General features: G+C 37.7%; 6 protein-coding genes across 6 annotated transcripts; 3 read left to right on the top strand and 3 right to left on the bottom strand.

The window, feature by feature from the left end:
• Window positions 1-912: 912 nt before the first annotated feature.
• On the top strand, window positions 913-2,308 carry PCOAH_00028530 (XAP-5 DNA binding protein; the record flags this gene model as incomplete). Its single annotated transcript, XM_020059658.1, has 2 exons — window positions 913-2,007; window positions 2,171-2,308. 2 exons carry the CDS (start codon window positions 913-915, stop codon window positions 2,306-2,308), a joined length of 1,233 nt encoding a protein of 410 aa, XP_019915423.1.
• Window positions 2,309-2,392: 84 nt separating this feature from the next.
• Window positions 2,393-6,031, bottom strand: PCOAH_00028540 (Uncharacterized protein; the record flags this gene model as incomplete). The annotated part of the gene is made up of 5 exons (XM_020059659.1): window positions 2,393-2,484; window positions 2,672-2,858; window positions 3,215-3,369; window positions 3,536-3,719; window positions 3,845-6,031. The coding sequence occupies 5 exons, from the start codon at window positions 6,029-6,031 to the stop codon at window positions 2,393-2,395; spliced, it is 2,805 nt and encodes a 934-aa protein (XP_019915362.1).
• Window positions 6,032-6,852: 821 nt separating this feature from the next.
• Window positions 6,853-11,319, top strand: PCOAH_00028550 (Uncharacterized protein; the record flags this gene model as incomplete). Its single annotated transcript, XM_020059660.1, has 1 exon — window positions 6,853-11,319. One exon carries the CDS (start codon window positions 6,853-6,855, stop codon window positions 11,317-11,319), a length of 4,467 nt encoding a protein of 1,488 aa, XP_019915265.1.
• Window positions 11,320-11,560: 241 nt separating this feature from the next.
• PCOAH_00028560 (Uncharacterized protein) lies at window positions 11,561-15,616 on the bottom strand (the record flags this gene model as incomplete). The annotated part of the gene is made up of 4 exons (XM_020059661.1): window positions 11,561-11,679; window positions 11,809-11,899; window positions 12,080-12,151; window positions 12,254-15,616. The coding sequence occupies 4 exons, from the start codon at window positions 15,614-15,616 to the stop codon at window positions 11,561-11,563; spliced, it is 3,645 nt and encodes a 1,214-aa protein (XP_019915217.1).
• Window positions 15,617-18,260: 2,644 nt separating this feature from the next.
• Window positions 18,261-19,856, top strand: PCOAH_00028570 (Uncharacterized protein; the record flags this gene model as incomplete). The annotated part of the gene is made up of 1 exon (XM_020059662.1): window positions 18,261-19,856. The coding sequence occupies one exon, from the start codon at window positions 18,261-18,263 to the stop codon at window positions 19,854-19,856; it is 1,596 nt and encodes a 531-aa protein (XP_019915464.1).
• Window positions 19,857-21,189: 1,333 nt separating this feature from the next.
• PCOAH_00028580 (Uncharacterized protein) lies at window positions 21,190-21,965 on the bottom strand (the record flags this gene model as incomplete). Its single annotated transcript, XM_020059663.1, has 2 exons — window positions 21,190-21,564; window positions 21,663-21,965. 2 exons carry the CDS (start codon window positions 21,963-21,965, stop codon window positions 21,190-21,192), a joined length of 678 nt encoding a protein of 225 aa, XP_019915240.1.
• Between the last annotated feature and the right edge of the window lie 5,441 nt (window positions 21,966-27,406).

Raw genomic sequence — 27,406 nt, forward strand, 5'->3', positions numbered from 1 at the left:
CTTGTTGGCGCTTGTGTAAATGCATACGTGGATAACACGCAGCAGCATGCACTACAAATGGTTAACTTCTGAGTTTCGCAGTTGCTTCCATCTTTTGAAAGCCCACAACAAAATGAAGTTCAATTCATTGGTTAAGAAGCATATTCACAAAAAAAAAAAAATTCAACTAAACTGTTTTTCCGACGAAAGGGGGGAAAATTTTTCTAATTCGCAAATCTGCAAATAACATCGCATAAAATTTGCCCTCAATCTATGTAGAATGTTATGGGTATACATCTAAAGCTACACTTGCACATAAACTTAGCTTAACATTGTGATATTCCCGCTGAAAGGCGTTTACATATCTTATATGTTAACAGAACGGAAATGTACACCTACGTTTTATGTCTGCAGAAATGACTCTACGATGAAGGTGAAAACTTTTTCTTAAGTAACATTAAGTATAAAGGGTTGGAAAAACATAAATAAAATTGTAAAAGAAAAAAAAAAAAAAAAATTTACTGACAATTTTGACGGTAAAATATTCACCCTTTGTAGTAACGCTATTCGGCGTGTTTCCTTCCCAAAAAAAATACGGTCATGCAAACAAACACATAATTACATGTTCACGTATGTACTACTTACGCATATTATATGTATACACGAATTTAACCATGTGGCTTGGTATAAAAACACGTTCTGCCAAAATAGCAAACCCAAGCAAAGCACAGCTGAACGAATTTATAAAAAATAGCGTGACATAAAATTACAAAAAAATGACTGGAAAGAGGCGACCATTTTGATACATTTTTTGTGCCGCTTACCAAAGAAAACATTTTTATATATATGTGAAGCATTTCCAGATAAGGAAGAAAAAAGAAGAGATGCAGAGAGGACATTTTTCCCCACGCTTCGAATAACCTTTTTTCAAAGATGAATTTCAGAAAACCTGATAACACCGCGGACCTAATTGACAGTCTAATAAATAGCGAAAATGGAAAAGTTCAAAAGTACATTTTGGAAAGGAAAAGAAAGGAAAAGGAATTTCTGGAAAAGAAGGAAAACATTAAAAAGAAAACGTTAATGGCTCCAAAACTTAATCAAATGTTTGTTAAAAATAAAAATGAAGACGACAAGTTAATCAGCGAAACAGTTGGTCTGAGAACCGTCCACGAGTATAAACAGATCAAGAGTGGAATTTATGGCAAAGAGAAGGACAGCCATCTTAGCGGAAAGGCCAAGGAGGACAAAGATAGCAAAAAGAAAAACCTCAAATTGTCTTTCTGTAGTGATGATGATGAAGAGGTAGAGGAGGAAGACGACGGTGAAGGGGATGAAGATGGTGACAGTAACCGTGGTGGTGATCGGGACAATGGTGATAAGGAGCTGAAGAACCACTCTGATGGAGGCGCTTCGCAAGAAGAAGAAAACGATGGCTCAGAAAACCCTTCCCATGAACGTAACCCGTCCAGTGAGGGAAAAAGAAACAAACATGATTCGAGTAAAAACGGTTCAGACAAAAATGACGCAGACAAGAACCAGCAAGATAACGACACACACGCCAAGTACGACAAAAATAAGCCATTCAAGAAAATCATGAAAGACCCAACTGTAAACACTTCCTTCCTAAAAGACAAGGAACGAGATGAACAAATAGAATTGCGAAAAAAAGAGTTAAGGGAATTATATTTCAAACTAGAAAATGAACAAAAAGAAAAAACGATTGAAATAACCTACTCATACTACGACGGTAGTGGCCATCGGAGAAAAATATCAGTAAAGCAAAAAACCACGATAGGACAATTTATAAATAAATGTGTTGAGAATTTAAAAAACGAATTTATTCACCTAAGATCGGCATCTTGTGAAACCCTAATGTTTGTGAAGGAAGATATTATTCTTCCGAATTATTTGACCTTTTATGAGTTAATTAAAAATAAAGCCCAGGGGAAAACAGGGCCATTGTTTGCCTTTGACGCCGTGGAAAGTTTACATGGGGTTACAGACATAAGAAGGGAAAAGACTGATGTAAGTGAAAAAAAAAAAATACACTCCTCTAAAGTGTGCACAAATGTGTACACATTTTCTTACGCATGTGTACACATTTGTTTAAATCACACGCACACAAGTACAAAAATAGCGAATAAGAGAGACTCCCATTTTTCATTTTGGTTTATTCCCCCCCCTTCAGACTCACGCAGGAAAGTTAGTGGAAAAAAAGTGGTACGAAAAAAACAAGCACATTTTTCCAGCGTCCAAGTGGGAAATTTACAAACCCATGAAAACCTACTCGACAAGCTACACAGATCTGTTTGGCCATTCTGCATAGACTACTTATACGTGTGTCATAAGGATGATGCTCATAATTATAACCATTACAACTACCATAATCATGAAACATTTTTACGATCATTTATTTGTTAACCGCTGAATCTTGGCTTCCCCTCCCACGCCTCTCTTTGCCGTTCTTCCTGTACGCTTTTTTAAGTACAGCTTTGCCTATATCTACATTTGCAAAAAGGTAAAAGCATTTATCATTATTTGCATTTTTAGTTATTAACTGTGCATATTTCGCACACCATCTTTAAAGTGCATAATTTTGTTCTGTGCCCCCCTGTAGTATGTTACAGAGGGAAAAATGGAACACGTGCATTATTTTCCATTTTCGTTTCATGTGCGTGTTATTCCTTACCCGGGAATAGCTGCGAAAACGTTTGATGTCTTGCGTCCACATTTTTGTCAGACCCTCGGAGTCTATACAGAAATGTGTTAATATGTTTTTGTTCATAATTTTCATCATACACAATTTTTTGTCTGTTAATTTCGCCAATTTTGTATTTTTCCCTAATTCTCTTGGCAACGCACTCTCGAATATACACCTGCAAGAATGGGGAAGATGGAGGTGTTCTGCTAACGGTTAGAGTGTTGGCATGTTTGCATATTTGCAGATGTTTTTTAGAGCTAGGAACACTCCTCTTAGATGGCTCTGCAGGCATTTATGTCTAAGAAGAGGAATTCCTTTAAGCAAACCCGCTTCGCAAAGTATTTTTGCGAATTTTAAGCACTTTGCACATATTGTGTAGAAAGTGCGATTAAAATGGCCCCATTTTTGAAGCAGCGATGGACAGAAAAAATTATGTCGTGGTGAAGCAAACACACTTTATTGTATTTTCCTAAATGTGGTTATGCTATTCTCTTTCCCAATGCAGTTCTTATCACTTTTCTTTTTTTTTACGTCTTTAAAGCATCTGAGGTCTCGCACCAAATCAGTGAACAGACGCGTCATTTCTGTCCTAAAGGAAATATAATTCCGGTGGAATAGGTTCTTGTAAATATGCTCCGCCACAAGGACAAACCTGTCAACGGGTGTTTTCTGAATTTCTACGTAGCCTGAAGAGGAAAAAGTTGGACAAGTAAAAATGGCGCTCCCTTTTATCATCAGTTAGCTTTTAAAAAAAATCATAAAAAAGAATATCACATTATCTCCTACGCGTGTATCCATTTGCGCATTTACAAAATTTTTTTTTTTTTCTTTGCCCCCTTTTTATCGCGAAACCATTCTCAAACAGGCAGTTGTATATTTGGACATTCGAGTCGTTCCTCCTTAAGCGAATTATGTGATTTATATTTTTCGTTATGAATAATAATTGAACGATCGTTTCGGCAATGAATGGGGATATCAACACACAGTGGTGAGAAATGTAGTCCATGTCTTTGGGAGGCACAACTTCGTGGCACTTCTTCGCAGGAAAAAAGAAAAAAAATGGGTACATACATCATGATGTTGGGGAAGAAAGAGAACATTTCTCCATTACGCTATTGTTACGTGTAATCATTTGTGTTTGTCTTTCCCCTATTTGCTCACCTCAACATGGTACTTCTCCAAAGTCATAGAGTGGGCGCCCCCTGTTTTCACTTTCCTGTGATCCCCCTGTGCATGGTAAAGGTCCTCCCCCATGTTCTTTTTCAAATAGTAAAAGAAATAAAACTGGCTCATCAATGGATGGGTTAAAGGCCCTGCATTTGCATTTTCCGCTACCCCTTCATCCTTTATATTCACGTACTTAACGTAAAGGGCAAAATATAGGCACACATCCTTCAGCATGAAATATAAAAAATAAAGCAATATAAATGTGTATATAAAAAGAGTAGCAAAGGATAGAATTATTCTCAGACATATGTCATATGTCACTAATCGTATCTGCTCCAGTTGTATGTTAAAAAAAAATAAAAACAGAAAAAAAATATTCTCCCATTTGATGTTATACTTTCCTATATCAATGTACGGATTGACGAACATAGAAAAAAAAATGAAGAAAAGTATCGCGAAGGAGAAACAAATCAGACAACTCAAATGATCATCCATGTGGATAACACACAAAAATAAAATATTAATGAACAAATTTTTAACAATATAGTAGTAATACTTTTCGTGTTTACATAAAAAGGTGTACAATCCGTAAACATATTTGTACGGATATTTTCGTTTCATTTCTGCAGGTTTGGAATAAATAGACACAAAAAGGATCACATAGTAAACAAAACAGGCAATCAGAACAACTGGTATATTCATAAATTTAGAGGCCCTCAAATGCAAGTCATCGTAGCATACCGTTGCGGTGTCGTAATACGACCTCTTATAGTTAAACAGGCCAATGCACATGTAGGAGGACAAAAAAATGAACATAATCATCGCGTTAGCCACGTATAAAAAAATGTGCATGTATTGATAATAACATATTCGAATGGATCTCTTGAAAAATTTTACAACATCCTGATCGTAAAAAAATGTCATGTGAACATAATTTTGAAAAACGTAATTGTGCAAAAGTAGGGGATACAAATAGGTGTCCACGAGTTTTCTGGCTATGTTCTTCTTAAACCCCCCCGTTTGGTCTTCACTCACCGAATTTGCCTCTTCCTCCCCCGTGCGGTCCGCCACGATGTTGTGTCCCCCATTTCGCAAATACAAAAAAATCAAATTGCACACCAAAGTGAAGCAAATAAAAAGAAGGATACCCCCAAGTAGGACCACAATTTGTATGGAATAAATCTTCGAGCGATTTGACCCCACGTGGAGACAGCCCAATTTAACAAAGTGAAGAAAATTCAAGTGAAAAATTTTAATTATATCAAAGAAGGCGTTATGCAAATAAATGTTCAGAAGATAGTGAAGCTTTGCATCTCCGCTGTGTAGGTGTGTTGGTTCCTGTTTTCCGTCCCCCCCATAGAAGGTATAATTCTCCCTCTCCGTTTCTGTCAAATCGTTTGAAAAACTTAGCAACAAAATGAGGGATAAATAAAATACAAACTCGCGAAAGTAGTGCAAAAAGTATATAGTCCCCTTCCTGTACACATCAACTTGATAAAAGTAAAGACTTACATTTATGCATTTAAATAAAACTAAAAAAAAGGCAAATGACAGAATAAGATAAACCGCCATGTTGAGGATGACAAATATAACGTGGAAGCACTTCCTACAGGTGGCATACTTTAAAAAAATATTTTTGTCATAATTTTGCACACAATTATTACACATAAATCCTTCATTATTTTCTGAACACCTCCCACAGGTATCCAAGCAGATATTGGGACTTTTGCAAAATAAATACAAATTATTCATAAAGGGATACACATTCTTTTTGTTCTCTTTCACAACACACCTATCGAAATTTTTAACAGTTATTTCATCCTTATGCTTGAAAAAGGCGTCCAAATTGTCTACGTACAATTCCGTTAAATCCCTTTTGCAATAAAAACGAGTTCCTAATTCCGAGCACATGTCACACCTATTTCCAACGTAATTTAAATAAAAGTCTCCATCACATGAACAGTCATAAATATATTTTGAAGACTTCCTATTGTTGAAGCTACCAGGGGGACAACGAAAACAGCTTTCAGCATTTCTGTAACTTGAGTAGGTGTCCTCTTCACACGGGTAGCATTTTCCATTCTTAAAATATTCCCCATAGTTGCAAAAAATGGAACTACTCAACGGACGGGGAAGTAACAAGCATGTCAGGAAAACCAAACGTGCAAATTTTCCCTTCATCAGGAGAAGTGAATTTCGAAGTTCCTTTGCATAGTTAACGCCACGCTAGTCAGTTGTGTGAAAAAGACCACAAAAAAGGGCAGCATAAAAAAAAAAAAATACAATGAAATTTGTCAATAAATTGTACTAAGGGGGAATTATCCTCATTACAATTGTGTAAATGTTGCAATTTTTTTTTTTTTCCCCACCCACCGTTAATGTGTCCATACCATTGGTGCTACAAAAATGCACACTTTTTTTTACGCCCTTTTGGCAGTTCTTATTTAACATATTTTTCTAAGAAAAGTACACCCAAAATGGCAACCATCGGCAGCGTAACATTGCGGGGAAAAAAGCAAAAAAAAAAAAAAAAAATGGTACAGCACCTCCTACAACGTAGTTCACCTTTTGCGGGATCCCCATTCGCACCGCACGAGGTCATCACAAATGGGGGTAACGTCACGTGGAAACATTTTCACTTCAAATGGATATGCACAGTAAATAGATTAATTAATAGGGCATGCCCAACATCGCGTGCGAATTACTCACTTATTATTTCTCCTCAACTTCTCTTTTAACATGACCAATTGACCACGCAAAAATTGCACCTCATGAGTTGGAAGGTTTCCACGTGACGCCGTTCCTATGGACCGTTGCCAATGAGGGGGTATGCCCATCAATTACTTTGCTGAGTTTTGAAGGAAAAACTGGATCACAGTATAGAGAAGCCCATATGTGTGACATGTGAAGTCCCCCATTTGGCAAACGCACAACTGAAATGTTCGCTTAGAAGATTGAAAAGAAGCCAGCAGCAGCAGCACCACTAATACGACCACCCCAGGATGATAAGGAAAGTCGCGGAAAGCCTGTGCGGCGATTGCTACGCGCTAATCAACGCCAGGGGGAATAAAAAGTGGACACAACAGCTGCTCCGAGGCAAGAGTATGCTACGATTGACAAAAATAAACTACTCCTTTGTGCAGAAAAATAAAAATGTCAACAAAAATATATACAATATGAACTGCATCGAATTGTACAGATATAGCTGCTTACTAGAAAGGGAGAATATTACCAATGCGACTATTTACAAACAGATTAACAAAAGAGTAGAAATGATTTATAAATTTTTAAACCCATCTAAGATTGTCCTCCTAATAAAGTTATACATACAAAATGCCCATTTAAATACCTACCAAAGTACCTTTCATTGTCTTATCGAAGTAGCAATAACAAAACTGAGAGAATTCCATCTCGAGGAAATTGTAAAATTGTACAACATAATTAGCAAGGTCGAAAATAACCAAAACGTCGTCTACCTATTTAAATATGTCAATAACCATTTAATTAATAATTACACCTTCATCGATGTGAAGTCCTTTTCCATCATCCTGAATTCGCATGCAAAATTGAAAATTAAGGATATGAAATTGATTAACAAATTCTTGCACATTATAATTCAAAAAGGCTTGCATATCGATATTGTGAATTATTCCCTCCTCTTTAACGCCTTCTACAAGTTAAGACTGGTAGGCAATGACCATATCAACCAGGTTGTGCGGAACTTCTTGTGCGAAATTGATGCGTGGAGGAAAAGGGAGCATTGCCCTTCCGAATGGGAAGACCACACAGATAGCACAAATGAAGGTGATAAAACTTACCCTGTGACAAACCAACTGGCCGACTACTCCCCCCACCACATATGCAACATTCTGCTCTACTTCACCATTCAGAACATCAACCAAATTGTGAATCCAAATTGGAAGGAAGAGAAGGGTGAAGTAAATTTCACCGATAATATACACATATCATTCCTCCTAGACCTAATAATTAAAAAAAAAAACCTCCTAAAATGTGAAGAAATTTTAATGCTCTGTCAGATCTTCAAAATGATGAAAATTAAAAATGACATTCTAGTTAACCACATAGAAAAGGAATTACTAACTTATTTTAAAAATGCTAGAGAGCAGGCAGCTAGTCACAACAGTTCCAACAAGACGGACACGTCACCTACCGCCATTAACTTCACGGATGGCACTCTTGTAAAAATCTTATTCGATATGTGCACCTTCTATAACGATATAGATGTGTACAATCGGAGCGTCCAACATTTTCTACACAGAAAAATCGATTTCAGCACCGCCCTACTGCTACTTTATGTATATGCAGAAATAAATTTGCTGAACGACAAAATGATCACCTTACTAATTCGTATCATTAACAAACATTATGTTCAAAACTTTCAAGTGGAAAATGTGTTCCTCCTTGTTAGGTCCTTCTACAAAATTTGCCTCAACAGTCAGCACTATTTCGCGCGCAAAAGGGTGGGTCCTGAAGATGTGAATAGCGTGCAATTCGCTTCAAAGATGGATATGCATGCAGAGGCGCCCGTGAAGACGGGGTATATAACGCGTCATACCTCTGAACAGATAGAAAGCGAACCCAATCGGGCAGCCAATAATGAGGGGAACGTCCCCCCGCATGTGTGCACTAAATTATCCCGTGAAACTGACAAAAATGGAAGCACAACTGAGGAAAACCTTCCAGAACAGGGAAGCACCGCATATGTAACTCCCCCAAACAAGGAAAGACTATTTCACAAAATTGAAACCCTCGTCGATAACGTTTTCATCAAACTTGAAAAAGATTTGCTAAACGGAAACACACCAACGAACGAGCGTAACCTGCCTCTGCTGTGCAAGATATTGTACTATGCCACCGTCCTCAGGAGGTTCCCCTTCATAAATAGCGTAATTAATTTATTTACAAAAAAAGACAGCTCAGAAATTGGCGATTTTAAAAATATACTAAACATACTTCATGCCTATTGCTGCGCTAAGAGTAGTGCCCTCTACCTTTGCAAAATAGACCAAATGGAGCTCCAAATGTTGCATGAAGATGACGTCACCAAATTGGTCATCAAAGACACCGTTCTCACACGTTACAATTTTATTGTAAATAAGAAAAATTTCAACAAGGAGGTTAAAAATATGATTTATTTTCTCTTTGCGCAATGCAGGCTGAATGATTACAGATATGTGAACGTGGAAGACATAAAATCGTGGCTGAATTGCTCCTTTTTGAATATACACTTATTGGGGATGCTCCTCTGCAGTCTTATATCGAAGGAGCTAAACGTGATAACGTGCGTTAATACACCAAGCGGATGTTTATATGAAGGGGAAAAACTGTCCCCGGTGGAGACCCCCCATGAGGACCCCTGCAAAGAAATGAGGAACAGCCGCATAGCTATAAAAAGAGACACCAAGTTTAAGTACACAAATTTGTATAATCAAATATTACCACACATCGATAAACTCATTTCAACGTGCGAAAACGTTTACGACATCACGAGGATTTTCAATTCGTCATTCATTCTTTTAAGCCATTTTAAAAAATTGAACGAGGAAAATAAAATATGCGCGGAAATTTCACAAGTGAGGAGAAATGTGGATAAAATAATGAACAGCATAGAAAAAAACATGTTGCAAAACCTCCATTTGTACAATAAAGAGTTTGTAATTCTCCTCTCCGCCATGTGTATATATAACAACAACTATTCCTACCTTCCATTTTCTTTTTTCTTTCAATATTTCGACTTGTTCAATTTTAAAAATCACATTTCGTACTTAATTTTGCAAAGTACGGACGAAGAAATTAAGCACATAGCGAATGAGTTGTTCGCCCTCACGAATTATGCCACAAGTAAAGACACCACAACGCAGGAGGAGAAATACAACGTGGAATCGTTTTATTCCTTTCACATATCGTGCATTATAGAAAGGTTGGGGAAATGCGCTCAGAGTAGCCCAAGTTGGGGCAAAAATGGGGAGAAGCACCTGCATGAAGAAGGAAATCAGAACAATAACAACAATCAGGATGACATCCCCCGCGAAGGTTCATATGAAGAAGGAACCCCCACCAGTCTGACCCCCTTCCAAGTAAAGCACATAATAAACATATACAAACAGCTGATAAGTAAGAATGACATTCCATGCAGCGATGTTTTCAAAAAGGTTAAAGAAAAATATTTACATGCCTCTGAAATTAACCTCCTCCTGAGGAGCCTTCCCCTGGATGAGCTAAATGACCTATGTCTAAGCATGCTAAAAAAGAAAGTACCAAATATTTTTCTCTTCAAATGGACGCTAAAAAGGAATTACGAATATATCCATTCAGAGGGAACCCCCCTCTTAACATACGATTATATTGTTAACTTGCTAAGCATTTGCATAAACCTAAAAAGGTACAATCTCTTCATGCAGGACACAGTTGTTAGTAAGATCCTTTTGGACAACTCGGAAAAATTCGACACTCTTCCCAGGGTGAATAAACTGATCGAGTCGCTGCTTCAGTTAAACATAAGAAGCGTTTATGATAGCATCTCAAAGGAGCTGCTACCCACCGTGAAGAAGGTCTACCTGAACTACTTCTCAGATAGGAAAGTTCTGAATTTAGACGAGGTCCTATATTTTATGTTCCTCCTATACAACTTCAACAAATGTGCAAATTTTTACTGCACATTTGAAAGCTTCTTGGGGAAGCTTACCCAGATAGGGGAGATAAAAGTATGTCCCAAAAGGAGGTACAATTTTGGCACCAGTTTAAATAACACTCTTTTTATGGCCAAAAATGTGTACACCTTAAGTGGCGATAAAAATGGAAACCAAAGCCATTCTGTAAGTACACCTTATGAAGAAACGGCCAATTTTGACAACGAATATGTTATACACCTGGGTGGGAGAAGCACCAACGAAGGGGGACACAAAACGGAGGATGAAAAATTCACTTACACAGGTGAAGTGCAAAAGGTGCAAGAGACATACCCCATGGTATGCATAAAAGACCATTCCTTCGTTACGCTTTTCTTGCTCTTGGACCTCCTCAAAAATGATAGCAAAATTGAACATCACAAAGTTTACCAGTTCTGCCTTACGCTGTTTAAGGATTATATATACCTCCTAAACAAAGAAGTGGTAATCCAATGTCTTTACATTTACTTTTACACCCAAATTAATGAAGAACTGACACAAGGACGTAAGATGGATCGAGAAAATAACTCCCCAAATGAGAACATACAACACATCCTCAACGTACTTATAACGTTCAGTAATAACTTAGACGTGTATTCAATTTTAAAACTGTCTTTTATCTATATTAACTTATTTATTTATGCACGTAAAAAATATCACGTCCAGGAAAACGTGAAAATCCTTTTTGAACAAATTAACAAGAAAAAAAGTTTAATCGAAAAAAATAATATGCTCTATGAGCAGGTGAAGAGGTATGAACATGCGCGCATGGGGGAGTAGCAAAGGGGGAAAAATTGACATAAAACGAATATGCTAATGTGAGAACAGGGGGAGCGCGAACTCCGCCTCTCTCCCATTTTTGACTCCTTCCAAAAGAACCGCAAGGACCTTTCCACACATTAGTGATAGGCCCCTTTATAACAATTTACTTACTCCCCAACTGCTTGTCAAATTAGAACAAAAAAAAAAAAAAAAAAATAAAAAATTGCCAGATATCATTTTGCCTGTGATTGGCCCCTCTTCACGTCTTCTTCAACTTCGAAATAACGACAAGCGATGACAGATGCAGAACCAGGAAGATAATATAAACAAAGATGAAGACATTCCTTGCATCTTCAATGCTGTAATAGCTCAGTATAACTGCAAGGAGGTAAAGTGGAGGTCATAATTAGGGTTGCCAAGGTGCAAAGGAAAGGGGTCGAATGTGAAAAAATGCAGGTACTTCCACACATGTAACGATGGCGAAGCGAGGATGTGCCAAAAACTTACGATATTCAAAATAGTAGGAGGCGAAGGAACTGGCGTCCAAAATGCTGGAGTAGAAGGAGCACATCAAATTGTGAATGTTCTTTATGTACACCTGTCAAGGGGGAAAATAAAAACGCATCTAAAATGAAAATATCTACAGGGGGTTTTCAAGGGGAGCGTGCCGGAAGGAACATAATGGCAATATCGAAATGACACCCATTTGTTCTAAACACACGCGCCGAAATGCACTCCCGCGTCTTCCCAGGTTTGAAGAAAACGGAGCAGTCAGCACCTTCGTGACTAGTATATAAATAGGCATATAAAAGAACGTCTTGTGAAGCGACTTAAGTATGGTCTCCAGGAACTGCAAATGGATGGAAGAAGAGGAATATTACGTCACGTGCCACATCGAAATGGAAAAAGCGTCACGATCGTAGGATGGGACATCTCCACATGTAAGCCTTACCAGCAACCATATCTCGTTAAACCGGTTGTGCAAGGAGAAAAAGCGAAACGTCATCAGGAATATGTTAATGAGGGAGCTGAGAAATATAGAGGAGGAGTAGGATTCCTCATTAAAGTAACTAATGTAAAGGTAGAGACCCATCAGATCCGTCACGTAATTCACAAAATTGAGATAGCAGTAGCCGTGTAAATCTAGTTTAATATTCTTAATTTTATAATTTAGAAATATCCTTTCAAATGTTGGAATAATTAACAATAGGCAGATGTAAAAAATGTTGGAAAAGTTCAAATTGCTCAGTAGTAACTTGATCGGATAGCTAACGATGATGTTTCTCTTTTTCGCGCGCTTCACGCTGTTTACGCTGTTCAGGCTTCTTAAGCTGCTTAAGCTGTTCATGTTGTCCATGTTATATAGGTGTCCCCTGTACTGCCCACCGCTCTGCAATTTTTTTTTTTTTTTTTTACGTAAATATTCCATTTCCTGCTCAATTAGGGAATTATATTCTGCAATACCCCCATTTTGCACACTCGAATAGCAGCCATAATTATCAGAAAAATTAAATAATTTTTTAAGGTTCCCCCAAATGGGAATCTTAATTTTGTATTCTCTTTTGTTTCGAAAAAATGGGTCCACGTTCTTCTCATCACCTTTTGCATCCTGCACAGTTAGCAGTGTGTAACTGTGGCTATACTTCACTTCATCCTTCTTAAAAATGTAGCTTTTTATTCTTGAGAGGAGTTTAAAAAGGTTTAAAAATTCTGTGACATACTTTAATTTTACAGAACAGGGATTCACGCACTTTTCTTCTTCCTTGGATGACCCCTTTGAGACAATATCGCCAGTGAGAAGTCTTTCTCCGTAGTAGTTATTTTTTGAAAAGTTAAAATAATTCCCATAGTATTTATCATTGTAAAGGTAGTTGCTAAATATTCCCCGGTTAAAATTGCTCCTATGATTGGGTAAATCGTCACTGTTACTCACTTCTGATGGGTCCTCCTTGATAGCACATCCGGTTTGAGCTTCCCCGGATGGGACATTCCTAGTAGTATGTGCCCCGTTCTGTTTGCGTAATTCGCCCCCTTTGATGTCTATCTTAACAGAGTCGCCCTCCTCACAGGTAGCGGCCTTGCCAGTTGTTACTCCCGCCTTGTTCTCAAAATTAACACTGCCAAACGTTGCATCACTTTGGTAATTAAAAAAGTTGTCCTTATTTTTGAGGAAAATAAAAGAAAGGACAAAAATAGACAGTGTCTTAATAAACGTGTTTATAATCATAATATTCACATGCTCGTAAAGTATTACAAAAATGTGATAGACAAAATAAATAAAAATGGTTGACAGGCTTAATATCATTTTGCTGATAACCTGAATAACATAAATCGCGTTAATGCTGAATTCTTTTTTGTATATGTTTGTAAATTTACCACACAGGAAAAATATATTTTCTGAAATAACATCGGTGACGCTTTCTAGCAGGGAATACAAAAAACATAAAAAAAATAAATTTTCCTTTTTCCTTACAAAGTTGTTCGAAATTAGTATTAAAATGCATGAGTTAAAGATCTGTATAATTATACAAGACAAAATGAGTATGTTCAATTTTAGGTGATAATACTCTGCGTTTATTTTGTTGTTTATCTGTTCCCTCACACTGTGCATATTGTCCTTCTTTCCGTAGTTAAAATTTTTAAATTTGTTGTAATAGTAGTAGTCGTTATTTTCTACCGAGCCCATGTGGTTATTTTCTCCTAATTCGTAGCTGTCCTTAAAGAGGTAGTCCATTTTTAGGCTACCTCGCAAGGTGCGGTAAGACTTCCTTATCTTCTTCGCTTCGTAATTTGGGGTATCTCCTCCGTCCCCCTGTGGATGGTACCCCTCTGGGTTGTACCCCTTTGTGTCGCCATTCGACGGATCCATCAGCACTTGCTCGCCCCTCTCTTGAGGGCCTTCCCCCTCCCCACTCTGTTGGTCCTTTTCAGCATCCTCCACATTTACATCACCAGAAGGATGATGCGTCTTCGAAATGGACACCACATTTTCGCTCAAATTTTCAAAACGAATTTCTTCGTAATTCCCACTCTCATTGTTATGCCCAATGGGGGTTGCCCCGTTCAGCGGGAAGTAATCTCCATTGCTATTCTGAAAATGATTTGGTGTTACTTCGTTTTGCGTATCTCCCATTTTATCTAACCTAAATTTGAGCAAATGAAGATCTTCCTCGTTTGCGCTTCCTACCAAGTTGTTCGGTGCACAGAAGGCGTTTACCTCCACAACGCTTGTGTCGTAGTGCACATGGTCGCTTATATGTTCGTCTTCTCCATTTGGGGCAATACGGTAGATGCTGGTCGTTCTACTAACGCCCGTAGTTTCATCCGAAATATTCCTCCTCTGATTCAGACCACCCACACAATTATACCCCTTCTGCATGCTCATATAGATCTTGTTAAAAATGCCCTTATCCTTTTTGCGCGTAGCTCCTTGCTCCGTTGAGCTACCAGAAGAAAGGACCCCCGCCTCTGGATCATTTCTCTTTTTCTGTTTCCTTCTGAAGAAAATATTCTTCCTATTCTTAAACAAATTATGAAATAGCTTATTACCCTGAGCATCCCGTTGGTCACCATTTTGGAGCTTGTTTTTTATAAAACTATTTCTACAGGTAATAAATTTAATGCGTGGGTTCTTCTTCCTTGTGTCTTCCTTACAGGTAACCCTTTTTAAGGTGCTTTTTCTGAGTTTCTTTCTCTTAGTCCTTAAATTTTGTTTCCTCTGCCACAGGGAAAAGGCCTTTTTTTTTCGTAGCATATATTTCCTGCATTGGTAGAGAGACATGTCAGATAGTCTCTTCGCACACACATCATATGAGCTTTTCCTTCTTTTACTGATTCTGTGCACAAGTCCAACTTTGTCCTTTTTAAAAAAAAAACTTTCACCAATTTGTGCTGCCCCATTTTCATACGACACAGAGGAATAGTAAATTTTCCTGAAGTTGTTATTTATCCTGTTGAAGTAGTAGCGAATGTACACATAATATGCGATGTAGTCGAAGAAAAGTGTGTAGAAGCATTTTAAACAAACTGGCAAATACACAACAAGGAACAATTTGGTGTTTAAAAACTTGTCATCATTCTTATTGCTAAAATTGAAAAAGTGAGTGAAATAATAGAAGAAATTCTCCTCCTCCTTTTGCGATTCCGTATTTTCATATTTATTCAACAGAAAGGTAAAAAAATGCGATATGGTAATTTCTGCGTATGTATAAGTTATCCTTAAAAAAAATGTGTACAAAAAGAGGATGTGATAGATGTAGTAATTTTTAATGAAGTAATAATAATTCATAAACTTGAATAGCTTCTCCTTTAACATGGTTGCATCGGGTTGGTTCTCACGCAAATGTTTTTTTTCTTTTCTTTTAGGGAAAAGGGGGGTCTTCCCTTAATGTAATATGCACATGTGCGTAAACGTGGAAACGTCTGTTTGGACCCTCCTACACGGGTAATTCGCATCTCAAAAGGGAACGTTAAAATTTGTGAAAGGACCCGATGATACAACTCTTCTTAACGTGTTGGAAATATTCATAAATGGACTTCCAAAAAAATCATTCATCAAACGGGGAGAAAAAACTAAAAATGGTCATTCGCGAATAAACATTAATGATGACCTTACTCAAAAAGGGAATAATAAAACAAGGACAAAAAAATTAATTAACACATGAAAAGACTTAATACCAAGTGACAAATTCACGGTGTAGACGGTCTACATATGGGATTGTCTGCACGTGGTTATATTTAAACGCACATGGAGTGTACGAAAAAAAGGGGAATAAATAAGAAGCAAACGAATGGCAATAATGACCTGAAACAACTGCTGTGATAATTCACCAAATACATTTCTCCCCAAATTGGGAAAACATGAATCGAATGAAATGGAAAAGACACGACGAAGGATTGTGCTGATGCGCAATCATTACGTTGGGGGGAATAATAACGCGTCAAAGCGGAGCGCTACATTTTAAAAAAATTGAAAAAACACAAAAAAAAAAAAAAACTAATCAACTAATTCAACCATTTCGTGTTATAGAACTCGCCCAACTGTGAAGGCTGAAAAGTCACACAAAAGTAAGCACTATAGAAAACGCCAAAAATGAAAAACCACAGGAATACAAACTCGGTATGAATCAAAGTAGACGCTGAAACGGCACTAATAATGGGGCTAACGAGGAATGTACCACAACGTTGTTTTCGCGACAGTGCACACATTCTGAGACGAAAAAAATGCGAAAATCACATGACACAAGTTTAAACGTGAACAAGGCGAATTATGGACGTGTAAAAAATGTTCACTCCTACACGTGGCATGCTTTCCAAATTTTGTGTATTTCCTTGTTCCCCCTTTTTTCCAACCACACTTAGTGCATGCATATACACAAATGGGATGCCACTTTAATGCTAACACCGTGCAAATGCTTCACTATCGTTTTTGCGAAGATTTTGCCAAATGTGTGTTATGTTCGTCTGCATCCGTATGCTCGAGTTTGCGCGAGTTTTCGGCGTTCGCTTTCTCATTACACTTTTCCTGTTCTGAAAAACGTTTTGCATAACATTCTTTTGTTATTTTTTTTTACTGCAAAAATGGCATAAAAAACGTTTTTGAATAGTTTTTTTTTTCCCCCCGTACATGTGTTGAAATGTTAGCGTCTTTTCCGCAACCTTCAATTTTAATTTAATTTTTTCAATTCATACGTCACGCGTGCTACGCCCTCTCCGCTGGCATCGAACTAAAGTCACACTTGCATTGTCCCGCATTTCCTTTTCCACACATACACAATGTGAATGCGTCATTGTTTAAATACACATGGCACATTATATGGGACATGTTTTTGATGCCCTTTCGTGGAGATTTTTCCACGAATATGATTGTATCCCTAATAATATCCCACCGCGCAAGGGTTTTCTTTTTTTTTTTACACATGCGCATTTCCCCCCCTTGCCATTTGTTTACTGTTCCGTTAAAAAATGTATTTTGAAAAATGACAAAAAAAAGAAAAAAAGATTAAACTGCTTTTGTTTTCAAATAGGCGACATATGTGTTACGCTTAAGTGTTACTGCGCTATGCGTGTCACTCCAGAATAAATAAGTTTTCTCATAGGCACATCACCTTATGTGTTTCTTTTTTTTTCCTCCACCATTTGCGGTTGCTATGCCTTTTTTTTTTTTTTTCACATATTTACGCTTCATTCAATTTATTATATCGAAGGGGAAAACTAAACAAATCAAACGTGCGAGCGTATGATTTTCACAAGAAATACACATTTCCACCCCTCATATATGTGCGTCACGTATATGGTAGTTTTTACGTTATTGTTCTTTCCCTTTCATGCTTTCGCCACACGCCCATTTAACTTGGCCAAATCGTTTTATCAAAACAGTACATGCGCTTGTACACATATAAATTAAATTTGCTTTCTTCTTTGTGTAACTGCATGATCATATATATATGTGTTTTTTTTTTCTAAACAAGAATGTATGACTTGCATATAGTTTTCCTCGAGTTGAATTTGAAAGGATAACTCTACGCTACTGTTTTGGAAGTAGGGAGAATCTTTTTCGTCCCCAACACATGTAGCCACACATACACATGTGCATATTATATGTATAGAAAATCCTTGATACAACCTTTTCCCCCGTCGGTGGTCAAAATAGAGTGACAATATAAACTCCGCGTGGACAATTTGCGTTTATACAAATGCATGACTTGTTATATTCTTAACCTTGTGACATTTTAAACTGAAGACACAAAAGGGGTAAGAGAAATATAACAACAGTGCAGTAGCCCTTTACAAGAATAATTACAATAATACGAGTGATAGCAATCCTAAAGCAAGAAGAGACAGACGCATTTTCTTTTTTATGCTCTCCCCCGTTACTTCCAACTGTAACCAATCGTGCAAATGCTTATGTAATGAAACTGCCGGAACAGGGGAAAAAAGAAAAAATAAAATAAGTCAAAATGAATGTACTCATTAGAACGTTTATACTCACAGTTGTAATCAAGACGCAACTTATTTTAGGAAGGAGTTTAAGCTACGATAAGCAGAGCTATGTCCCGAAGGTCTACACTAATTTGCACAGCGCGAGCCCCAATGAGTTTGTGAAAAAGGCGAATAGGACGTACAGAAATGTTAAGAACAAAAATTATTTTCCCGATTTTGCCAATTCCACCAACCATGCGAGCAGCACCCCCCTGTTCATTAACAACTACAAACCGAAATATGGGAAGATAAACAGAGCGGGGACATCCAACTTCCACATCGCGGATGCCCACAAGTACAAAGTAAAAACCGATCAACATGTGATGAACGCACTGAACAAAAAAATAAAGGAGGGAATATTTACCCTCTTTAATACTGCAAATAGAGACACCAGCATTAATATGAACGACTTTAAAAGTAATAAAATTATAGATGACATTTCCTCCAGTGATAAATCGCAAAATATTGGGAAGGAAAATCAAAACCCATTCGGGAAAGAAGTCCTAGGAAATAACAACAATGTAGGTGCAGGGGCAAACCAAACAAAACCATGCACCTTTCTAAACAATGTGGTTGAGGGAGGAAAGACAGTGTCCTTGTTAGGCCTCTGGTATGTATGTAACATCTTCTACAACATTGAAAATAAAAAGGCATTAAATTTGTTAAATTTGCCAATTACAATTGCAATAGCGCAAATTTATGTAGGGTTGCCAATCTTCCTTATCCCCTGGGTCCTCAAATTAAGGAACCAACCAGAACTATTCTACGATGAAGAGGAATTGAAGAAAATAAGCCTCAGTGATAGAAATGCACTAGTAAAAGCATTACAAAAGTATGTACTCTTTTTAAAAAAATATAGTAGCATAATGAAGCAAAGTATATATCATGGATATGCCCACCTCTTATCCGTTATAGCCATGGGAGCTGGGGCAATCAGCTTTGTTCACATTGTTAAAGCGTCTTCCCCATTATTTGCAGCTTTCTTCTCCTATTTCTTAACGAATAACAGAATGTCTCTTTATACTTATTCTTCCCTAATTCCAATCGTATTTGGTGTATCCTTAGCGTCCATAAAGGAACTGTCATTTACCTACAAGGCGTTATATTCAACCCTGTCAGCCAACGTACTTTCAACCATGAGAGCTATAGAAGCAAAAATTATGATGGATAAAAATCTCGAAAAAATAGGAAAACATTTAACTCCTGAAAATATATTTGCTCTTTTAACTCTGTCCTCTGCAATTTTCTTAACCCCAGCTTTATACCTTGATGCACACAAATGGAAAGATGCCTACGCCTACTTAATGGATAACAAGGACGTTCTAAAAATACTGGGAAGACATGTGCTTATGTCCGGTGTGTGGTTCTACCTATACAATCAGTTATCCTTCATTTCGTTAAACAGATTAAATCATATTACTCACGCCGTGGCCAGCACAGTGAAGAGAGTTTTCTTAATATTAACTAGCTACTTCATATTTGGAACGAAATTTTCCTTCCTTGGTGGACTTGGCTCATCTATGGCTGTAGGTGGCACTTTCTTATACTCCCTCGTAAAGAAGAAATATGGCTAGTTTTTTTTTTTTTTTTCCAAAATTGCAATAATGCAATGGAGTCGATTATATCCTGAGCGGGTCATGCGTATAGTTACCAGAAAAGAGGGTTTCTCCCCCTCATTTATATATGTGTACGTACCCATGCCTATACCTCTTGTTTTTGTTCTTAAAAGAAAGTAAAATAGTACAAGTTGTTCGCACTCCACAGATGAATGTTAGCCACACATATTCGTATATGTAAGTTGCGCTTATATTTACACGTGGTGGAAGCGCGCTGCCATTCATGCCTGTCCACACTTGTGAATACTCCTTCATATATAAAATGTGCCCATTTAAGCACATTTTTTAAAACGCCTTTATGCCAAACCGGCATAAATAGTCATACGTACCATTTCTGTCGAATTTTTTCATTGTCCCAACCCTCCTATCTGCACACACGTATGTGCAGCTCACACGTCTGTGTTCCCCCCATGTGCATATCCTTCGCATGCATATATATACACATCATTCGAATTAACAGTTCGCAAATTGTTAGCTACCTTCCAATTAGTGCATTCCTTTCGCGCATACAATAATTGTTATTCTTTTTATTACTTCACCAGTATCCGCTGTATATTTTGAAAAATATTGCACAATTTTTTTCGCAAAACAGGACTTTACAAACATGCGCGAAATCGCATAAGGTTAAATTGTTGTAAATCGCCACGGTGTTTTCAGCAAATCGGGTGCAGCGCCCCCCCTCTTCCTCATAATGTTCCTAACATTGTAGCACAACATCCACGCTTTGTGGTGATACCCTCGCGTCAACTAAAAATTTCACTAGGACAAATTTGAAAAATATTTAAAGCGTGAAGTTAAATAGGTGCCTCCACAAATTCGCACACCTTGGAACGGCGCTTTAACAAGAATATCACACATCATTAACACAAAAAAAAAAGAAAAAAGAAACAGTGAACACTCAAACAAGAATTAACTTCTTTTTCAAATTGAAAAACAAACACGACGTAGGGCATATAACATATGGCATAATAAATTCCGCATCCCGCATGGCAACATGATTAAAATGAGGGAAGCTAGGAAATCAAAGAAAAAAAAAAAAATAATACCCTCGGGATGTGCACATTAAAAAAGTAAAAACATACCTCAGCATTATTTCATGTTAAAATAACGGCGTGGACAAAACGGTGAACAAAAAATTCTCCACAACGGATTATGACGCTGCACTAGCAATCAATATGTAGTGGCTGCGCAGGGGCTGTCTCGCTCGACTTCATTTCAATATGTTCCTTTTCATACCATTCTGCTTTGTAACCCGAGCACGCCATGCCCTTCCAGTTCCCCACTCTATGCACTAGAGAATAATTATGAAAAGCACGAGCGACGTGGTCAACACGGCAATAATTACATACAAAAAATAATTACTGGTATTATTTGTGACTCTTTCGAAAATGTTTCTGTTCCTGCTAAGCAAATTGTTAGTCTCATCGACATCCCTGTCTATGTCATCCAGCAGTTCATTATGCACACGCAATTCGTTGTTTATATTGTAGCTGATATTTTTTAAGTTGTGTGTAGTGCCTTCCAAAAAACTCAGCTGCTCATCTTGCAACTTCATCAAATTCTGCTGCTTCAGGAGTAACTCCTCTTTGTTTAAATCGTTCAAGTAGGAGCCATTTTCGTTGTCTAGGTCGTTTAAAAATTCCATGTTTATGTTGAACGCGGCATCCTAAAAGGGGGGAAAGAACAACACATGCGTGGAAACATATATTATGCTGATATACATGCGTATGAATATACACAAACGGGCGACATTCCAAAAAGTACCTCCTCATTAGTCGAAGCGAAATCCTCATACAAATTCATTATGTCCCTTTTCGTTTTTTCCAGGGCGCTCATTTTGTCCTTATACTTGGATTCGTTCTTGCTGTACAGTTTGTCATTTTTTATATAATCATTATCTAGCTGGTGCTGCAAAAATCTAACAGTTTGATTAAATTCAGTTATTTTCCCCCTTAGGATTGCCCTGTTTTTTGCCTTCTTTTTCTCCTTTTCATTTTTTTTTAATATCTTTTTAATTTCTTTCCCTATCTGTATGGCCTTCTCATAGTCTTTGTCCCACAGATCCATTTTCCTGTTGATTTATGTGCATGTGTCTTTAACGTGTAAACAAAATGTCCTTGCATATGTTCGCGTGCTATTGTCTTAATGGGGTTAAATTAGAAACTTGGTTATGTAGAGGTGTAATATATGAGATATGCATGTGCGTGGTAAGTATAGCATCCCTTCCCCTTAACCCCTAATTTGCATTGTACATGCTTTATGCACATTGGTTGTTTACAAACGCGAAGAAGTGTACGTGTGTGTGTGGGGATATGTTTATACGGAAGGGAAGAGCTGCTACTGCGGTCCATCATCCACGGATAAACACCGCTAGATTGATAGCGTTAACAATTCACGACAAGTGACCCTGCGCGCTTGTATTATGTTTGAATAATTCTGCTGGGTAACTTAGCAGATTCACTCTGCCACAACCTACATATGTACATACATGTACGTACGGTAATGGGGCAGGCAGGCACAGTAATTGCCAAGTACCTTCTGACTCGCCGTAAAATTACAGACGCGCCTTCTTCCTCTTTTTCCTTTTTCACAGAAAACCTGCCTCTACATTATTTGCGCTATTTTTACTTCTTAAGAAAAAGCTGCTTCGTTCCCTTCTTCAAAATTTTGAAAGTCGTGAAAATTCTCACAAATGCGGATGCGGTGGACACGTTAATGAGTAGTACAAATTAAGCGGCCCGCTATTTACATAGGGGAATGTACAAATACACATTCGCATATAAATATATACACATGTATGTGAACATATATTTATATGCGAATGTGCGTACCCTACGGGGAGGGATTGTCGGCAGGGTGTGCCACTTGCTTGTCAAGAAGTACTTGGTCGCGATTCGCAAATTTGCTGTACGCACTAGCTGGCCGCACAAAAGTGCTTCCTTCAAATGACAAATGAGAAGTTTCTAATTTGGGTAAAACTTAAAAAAAAATGTTCAACGGGGGAATTACATATATTACATGTTACATATCCTTGTATATCAAATTGGAAAAAAAAATTAATAAAAAAACGCGGCAAAGTGTTATACTATACTTCGCAAAATAGCTTTAACTGTTTTCTAATTTTTTCTTTCGTTATCGGAAATAATTGCCCCCAAATGAGTTCGTGTATAATGGAGATTCCCAAATGGGCAAAACTATGCAGTGGTAAAAAAAATGTGCAATGTTATCACATTTGTGGTGACAGAAGGTCAAAAAATTTTGCATTTATTAGCGTTTCACTTCTATGACTTTTCTCCCACTGCGTTACGTCGTTACGCTGCTGCATTGTACGCCCCCTTTTTTTCTTTTTTTTTCCCGCACATAAGGGCAACCTTTTTATATATGCTGCGCCAATCTTTGGTGCAGGAAGTTCAATTTGGAGGTACCTTAAATGAGTTCTGGCAAAAGACTAACCGGCCAAACGGAGCGGGGAGCACATACCAATCTGTGTTGATGCCCTTTAAATTAAAGGACTGTTCTGCGCAAGTCTCCGCAGTACCGGAACGGTGCTGTGCACATAACATATTTTGGTGTATTTGCCCTTTGATTATGCGCACTACATGTGTCCCTAAACATACACGTATGAGCATCGGCTCTATCTCATATTTCTGTGCAATTAAACGTCCACCTATATTTGCGCTTACACATTTTCTCGTCCCCCTTTTTTTCGCTCCTTCCAATTTGTTCATCTTTTGCTCTATTTCATTGTTACTTTCGCCACCACTTAATGGATCAGATGACGGTTAAGTCCCGTTATAGCTTTGTGGAACTGCACAATATATGTACACTTGCTCATAGAGAAAAGAAAAAAAAAAAAAAAAGAAGGGGAAAAGGACGTAAGAAAAAAAATACGCAACTGCACCGTTACTGAGCTGTGTTGTACACAACACTACACAACAACAGACGTGTTTTCCTCTATCCAGGTGTACTATACACAGGTGGATATATATGAAGTGTCCAAATCGGCTTATGTGTAGCCTTTTCATATACATATAAAAACCATTTTTATCACTTTTTGTATTAGTTTTGTTTAGAAGAAAAAACTGTTTGGTTTTGCAAAATGTTAAGTGTTCACATGCCACAAATTCATGCAATTTAGTTTTTTTTCTTCTCACCACCACGTGGGCATGAACGTGGCGTTGCAAAATGAAACGAAGGGAAGGGAAGAAGAGGGGGAGAAAATTCATATGGCTGCTACATTTAAAATTTTTAATTTCAGAAAAGAATTACATTTTAGGAAGGAAGTGGTGAATTATATTTTTAAGGTAAGGAAAGGAACAAATAAGAAATATACGACACGTACCACATACCACAACAGCACCATGCGTCCTTTCTCTGAACTTACCATCCCATCTCATCCTATTACATGCTATCATCTTATTCCCACCTCACGGTTTCTCCCACCTTCCGTGTATATTCAATAATTAATACACTCTACACCCATAATACGAGCATTCATATATTTCCAGTTTTACAGTGAAATACAGATTATAAAGGAGGGAAAAGTAAATATCTAGTATGGAGAAAAGAAGAAACTTTGATGCGTAATTATAAATAAATAAACATAAAACACAGGAGTAATCACTAGTACACTCCAAGGGAAAAATATAACGAGCGTAAACTTATATAACAGGATAATTCTGAATCGGAGTACTTGAATTAAAAGGCGAAGGAAGATGTCATGGAGTGTAAGGAAAGAAAATAGTACAAATACAGTACACTATGTGTACAGTATAGTTAGCTGAAATATACATGTACTTGATGTTTTGTATGCACTATTTATTGTATTCATAGGAGAAATGTAAAAGGAGGTCCATTTCCAAGGAAAGGTATGGAAATATTAGTGAGTGGACGGGGAGTAGTGCACATAATAGTGAATATGAAAAAATAAAGGATCAATTAGAGCGTACATTGGAGGATTATACAGATGATGGGGGATTGGGGGTGAAAATTGTAAATGCGTGGTGTCAAATGTGCATTGAAAATAGGAGGAATGGGTGGGGGAGAACTCTGAATTGTCAGTACTTTTATTACTGGCTAGGGGATATGGTGTCAACGTATTGTAAAGCGAAGTGTGAATCTTTTTCTGAAGATATAGGAAGAATTTATGAACTGCTTGTAGGATTACAGAAGCATCGGATCAAGGAGGAGTGTAAGGTTCAGTATAACAATATTTCAAAAGAGAATTTTGAACGGATGAGAGATATGTTCCAGTACCAACAGGATTATTCAGAAATAAGTAAAATACCACAGAGCAATAACAAGTCCTGTTTGGAAGAACTTAAAACTTATCTGCTAAGTATTAAAGGCACATGGCAAGAAATGACAGTACACTGTGCAGAACGCAATAGAAGTAAGAGCGAAGAATGTACTCACATGAATTTATTGTTCCGGAATTTCGGGGCTGGTACGGCAAAAAGGGCACCAGACAGTTTACTGCAGCAGGTGCAGATCAAACTGAACACACTGCAGAAGCAGGAGAAACATGAAAAAGAACAGGCCTCTCTAGAGGCCCCGGAACCAGTACAACCACCATCTCCTGAGCAGAGTCTATCAGCATCAAATGGAAGAGTAGCTAGAATGGATGAGACTCCAACAGATAGGCAACCTGTAACTCATGTAGGTAAGCAATTCCCCTATATATATATATAAAGGGGCATGGAGGCAGGGCAGGGAAGGAAAGGTGTTGCTCCACGCAACATTTTCATATCATGTTGTTTGTTTCCCCCCCTCCCCCTTCTCTATTATATTTAACGGATACTGTTCGCTCTTTTTTACTTAACCGACACCCATATTATTTTTTCCTCTTCTTCTCTTTTTTTTTTTTTTGTATTTATTATTTACTCTTCAGGTGATCTTCATGGTGTGCCTAGAGGAGATGGTATTCCGCGGAAAGCTGGTTCCGGTTCACAAGTCCCAACAGAAACAAAGAAACTGGAAGAAAATGAAGTTATTCCCCGCAATGGCCATTCTGCCGGTCTAGGTGGTGTATCAGGTGTTGGTACTCCAGCGGCAGCGGCTGCCGCTGCTGAAGCAGGACCTTCTTCGCTTGTTACTGATAATGGATTACAGACCATTAGTAGCAGTTCAAGTGGTGCAGAAGATACAGCTACTTCAGTGAACAGCACCTTTCCTACCACTGCAACCATCTCTTCTGCTATTGGAGGAGGCGCAGTAGTGGTAGCAATTCCATTAATTGCTTCCCTCTTATATAAGGTAAGTACACTACCACCACCATCATAAAACACCAACCACCACCCTAACAACCTACCTACGACCCACCTAACAACCCTTCCTTCCCCTCTTCCATCTTGTACTTTTCCCCTACAGTATACTTCACTATTCTCTCGTAAGAATAATTCCTCCCTTAAAGGAAAAAGAAGTAGAAGGGGAAGATCAATAGAACGTAACTTGCATATGGAAACGGACGACGACGATTCTACTGAAGATGTCTCCACCGAATATACAACAACAGACTCAACATGGGACGACTCTATAACAGAAACTTCCACAACAGATGATTCAACAACGGAATATTCTACCGAATATACGACATCGTCCAGAAGAGCAAATAATAGACAGCAGAGGAAAAGAAATATAAGGTATCATCGCATATAATAGTGCTTCTCCTCAATAACTACAGTGACCCACGTTTGTAACTGCACGACCATAACAGGCATAGGAAATGCGCAGGGAAGGGTGCCATTTTATCCATTTGCATCCAATATGGAGTGAATGGTCATAACAGTCATGAAAATGGGGGAAGTGAATTTTACACATATGCATGGAAAATATGGAAGGACTGGACATATAGCAAAAATGGAATACCCTAAAATATATTTTTTGGGGAAATAGAAGTGCACAGAATTTATGGAAAGAAAAAAGGGAAGGGAAAGGAATGTGACAAACTGCTGGAGTTATTGACAAAGGAAGAGGGAAGGGAAATTTTGGGAAGGAGCCAACAGGCTGAAGAGTTCAGCAATGCGTTATATTAAGGAAATTCTGATAAAGAGAAGAGGAAGGGGACGGGGAAGGGGTAATTATTATTACTGCAGAAATATATAGTGGGGGAGGTTGGGCGCCTACATGGTATTAATGTATAAGGGAATATACATATTTCTTCATAGAATACCAGAGGCGAATTTAATAAATTAGAACATTATACAGTTCCTTCATGTATATATATTTAAGTAAATATAATGATAAGTGCTTAAGTATAGGGGCATATATATTCCCTTTTATATGAAGTACCAAGCAGCACAACACAAGAAGAAGAAGAACAACAACAAGCACAATTTACTAATAATGGTAAAATTCTGAACGAATCATACACTTCCACACATATTCCATACATTCCACATATATATACAAATGAGTTACTTATAATGTATTTATAGGAAGAAAGGAAAAGAAACGGACACTTGAATATGTACAGTATAGTGCGTACTAAAAGTGGAAGGGTAGCTCAG

Source organism: Plasmodium coatneyi, chromosome 10 (genome assembly GCF_001680005.1).
Source record: "Plasmodium coatneyi strain Hackeri chromosome 10, complete sequence".
Classification (NCBI taxonomy): Eukaryota; Apicomplexa; class Aconoidasida; order Haemosporida; family Plasmodiidae; genus Plasmodium; species Plasmodium coatneyi.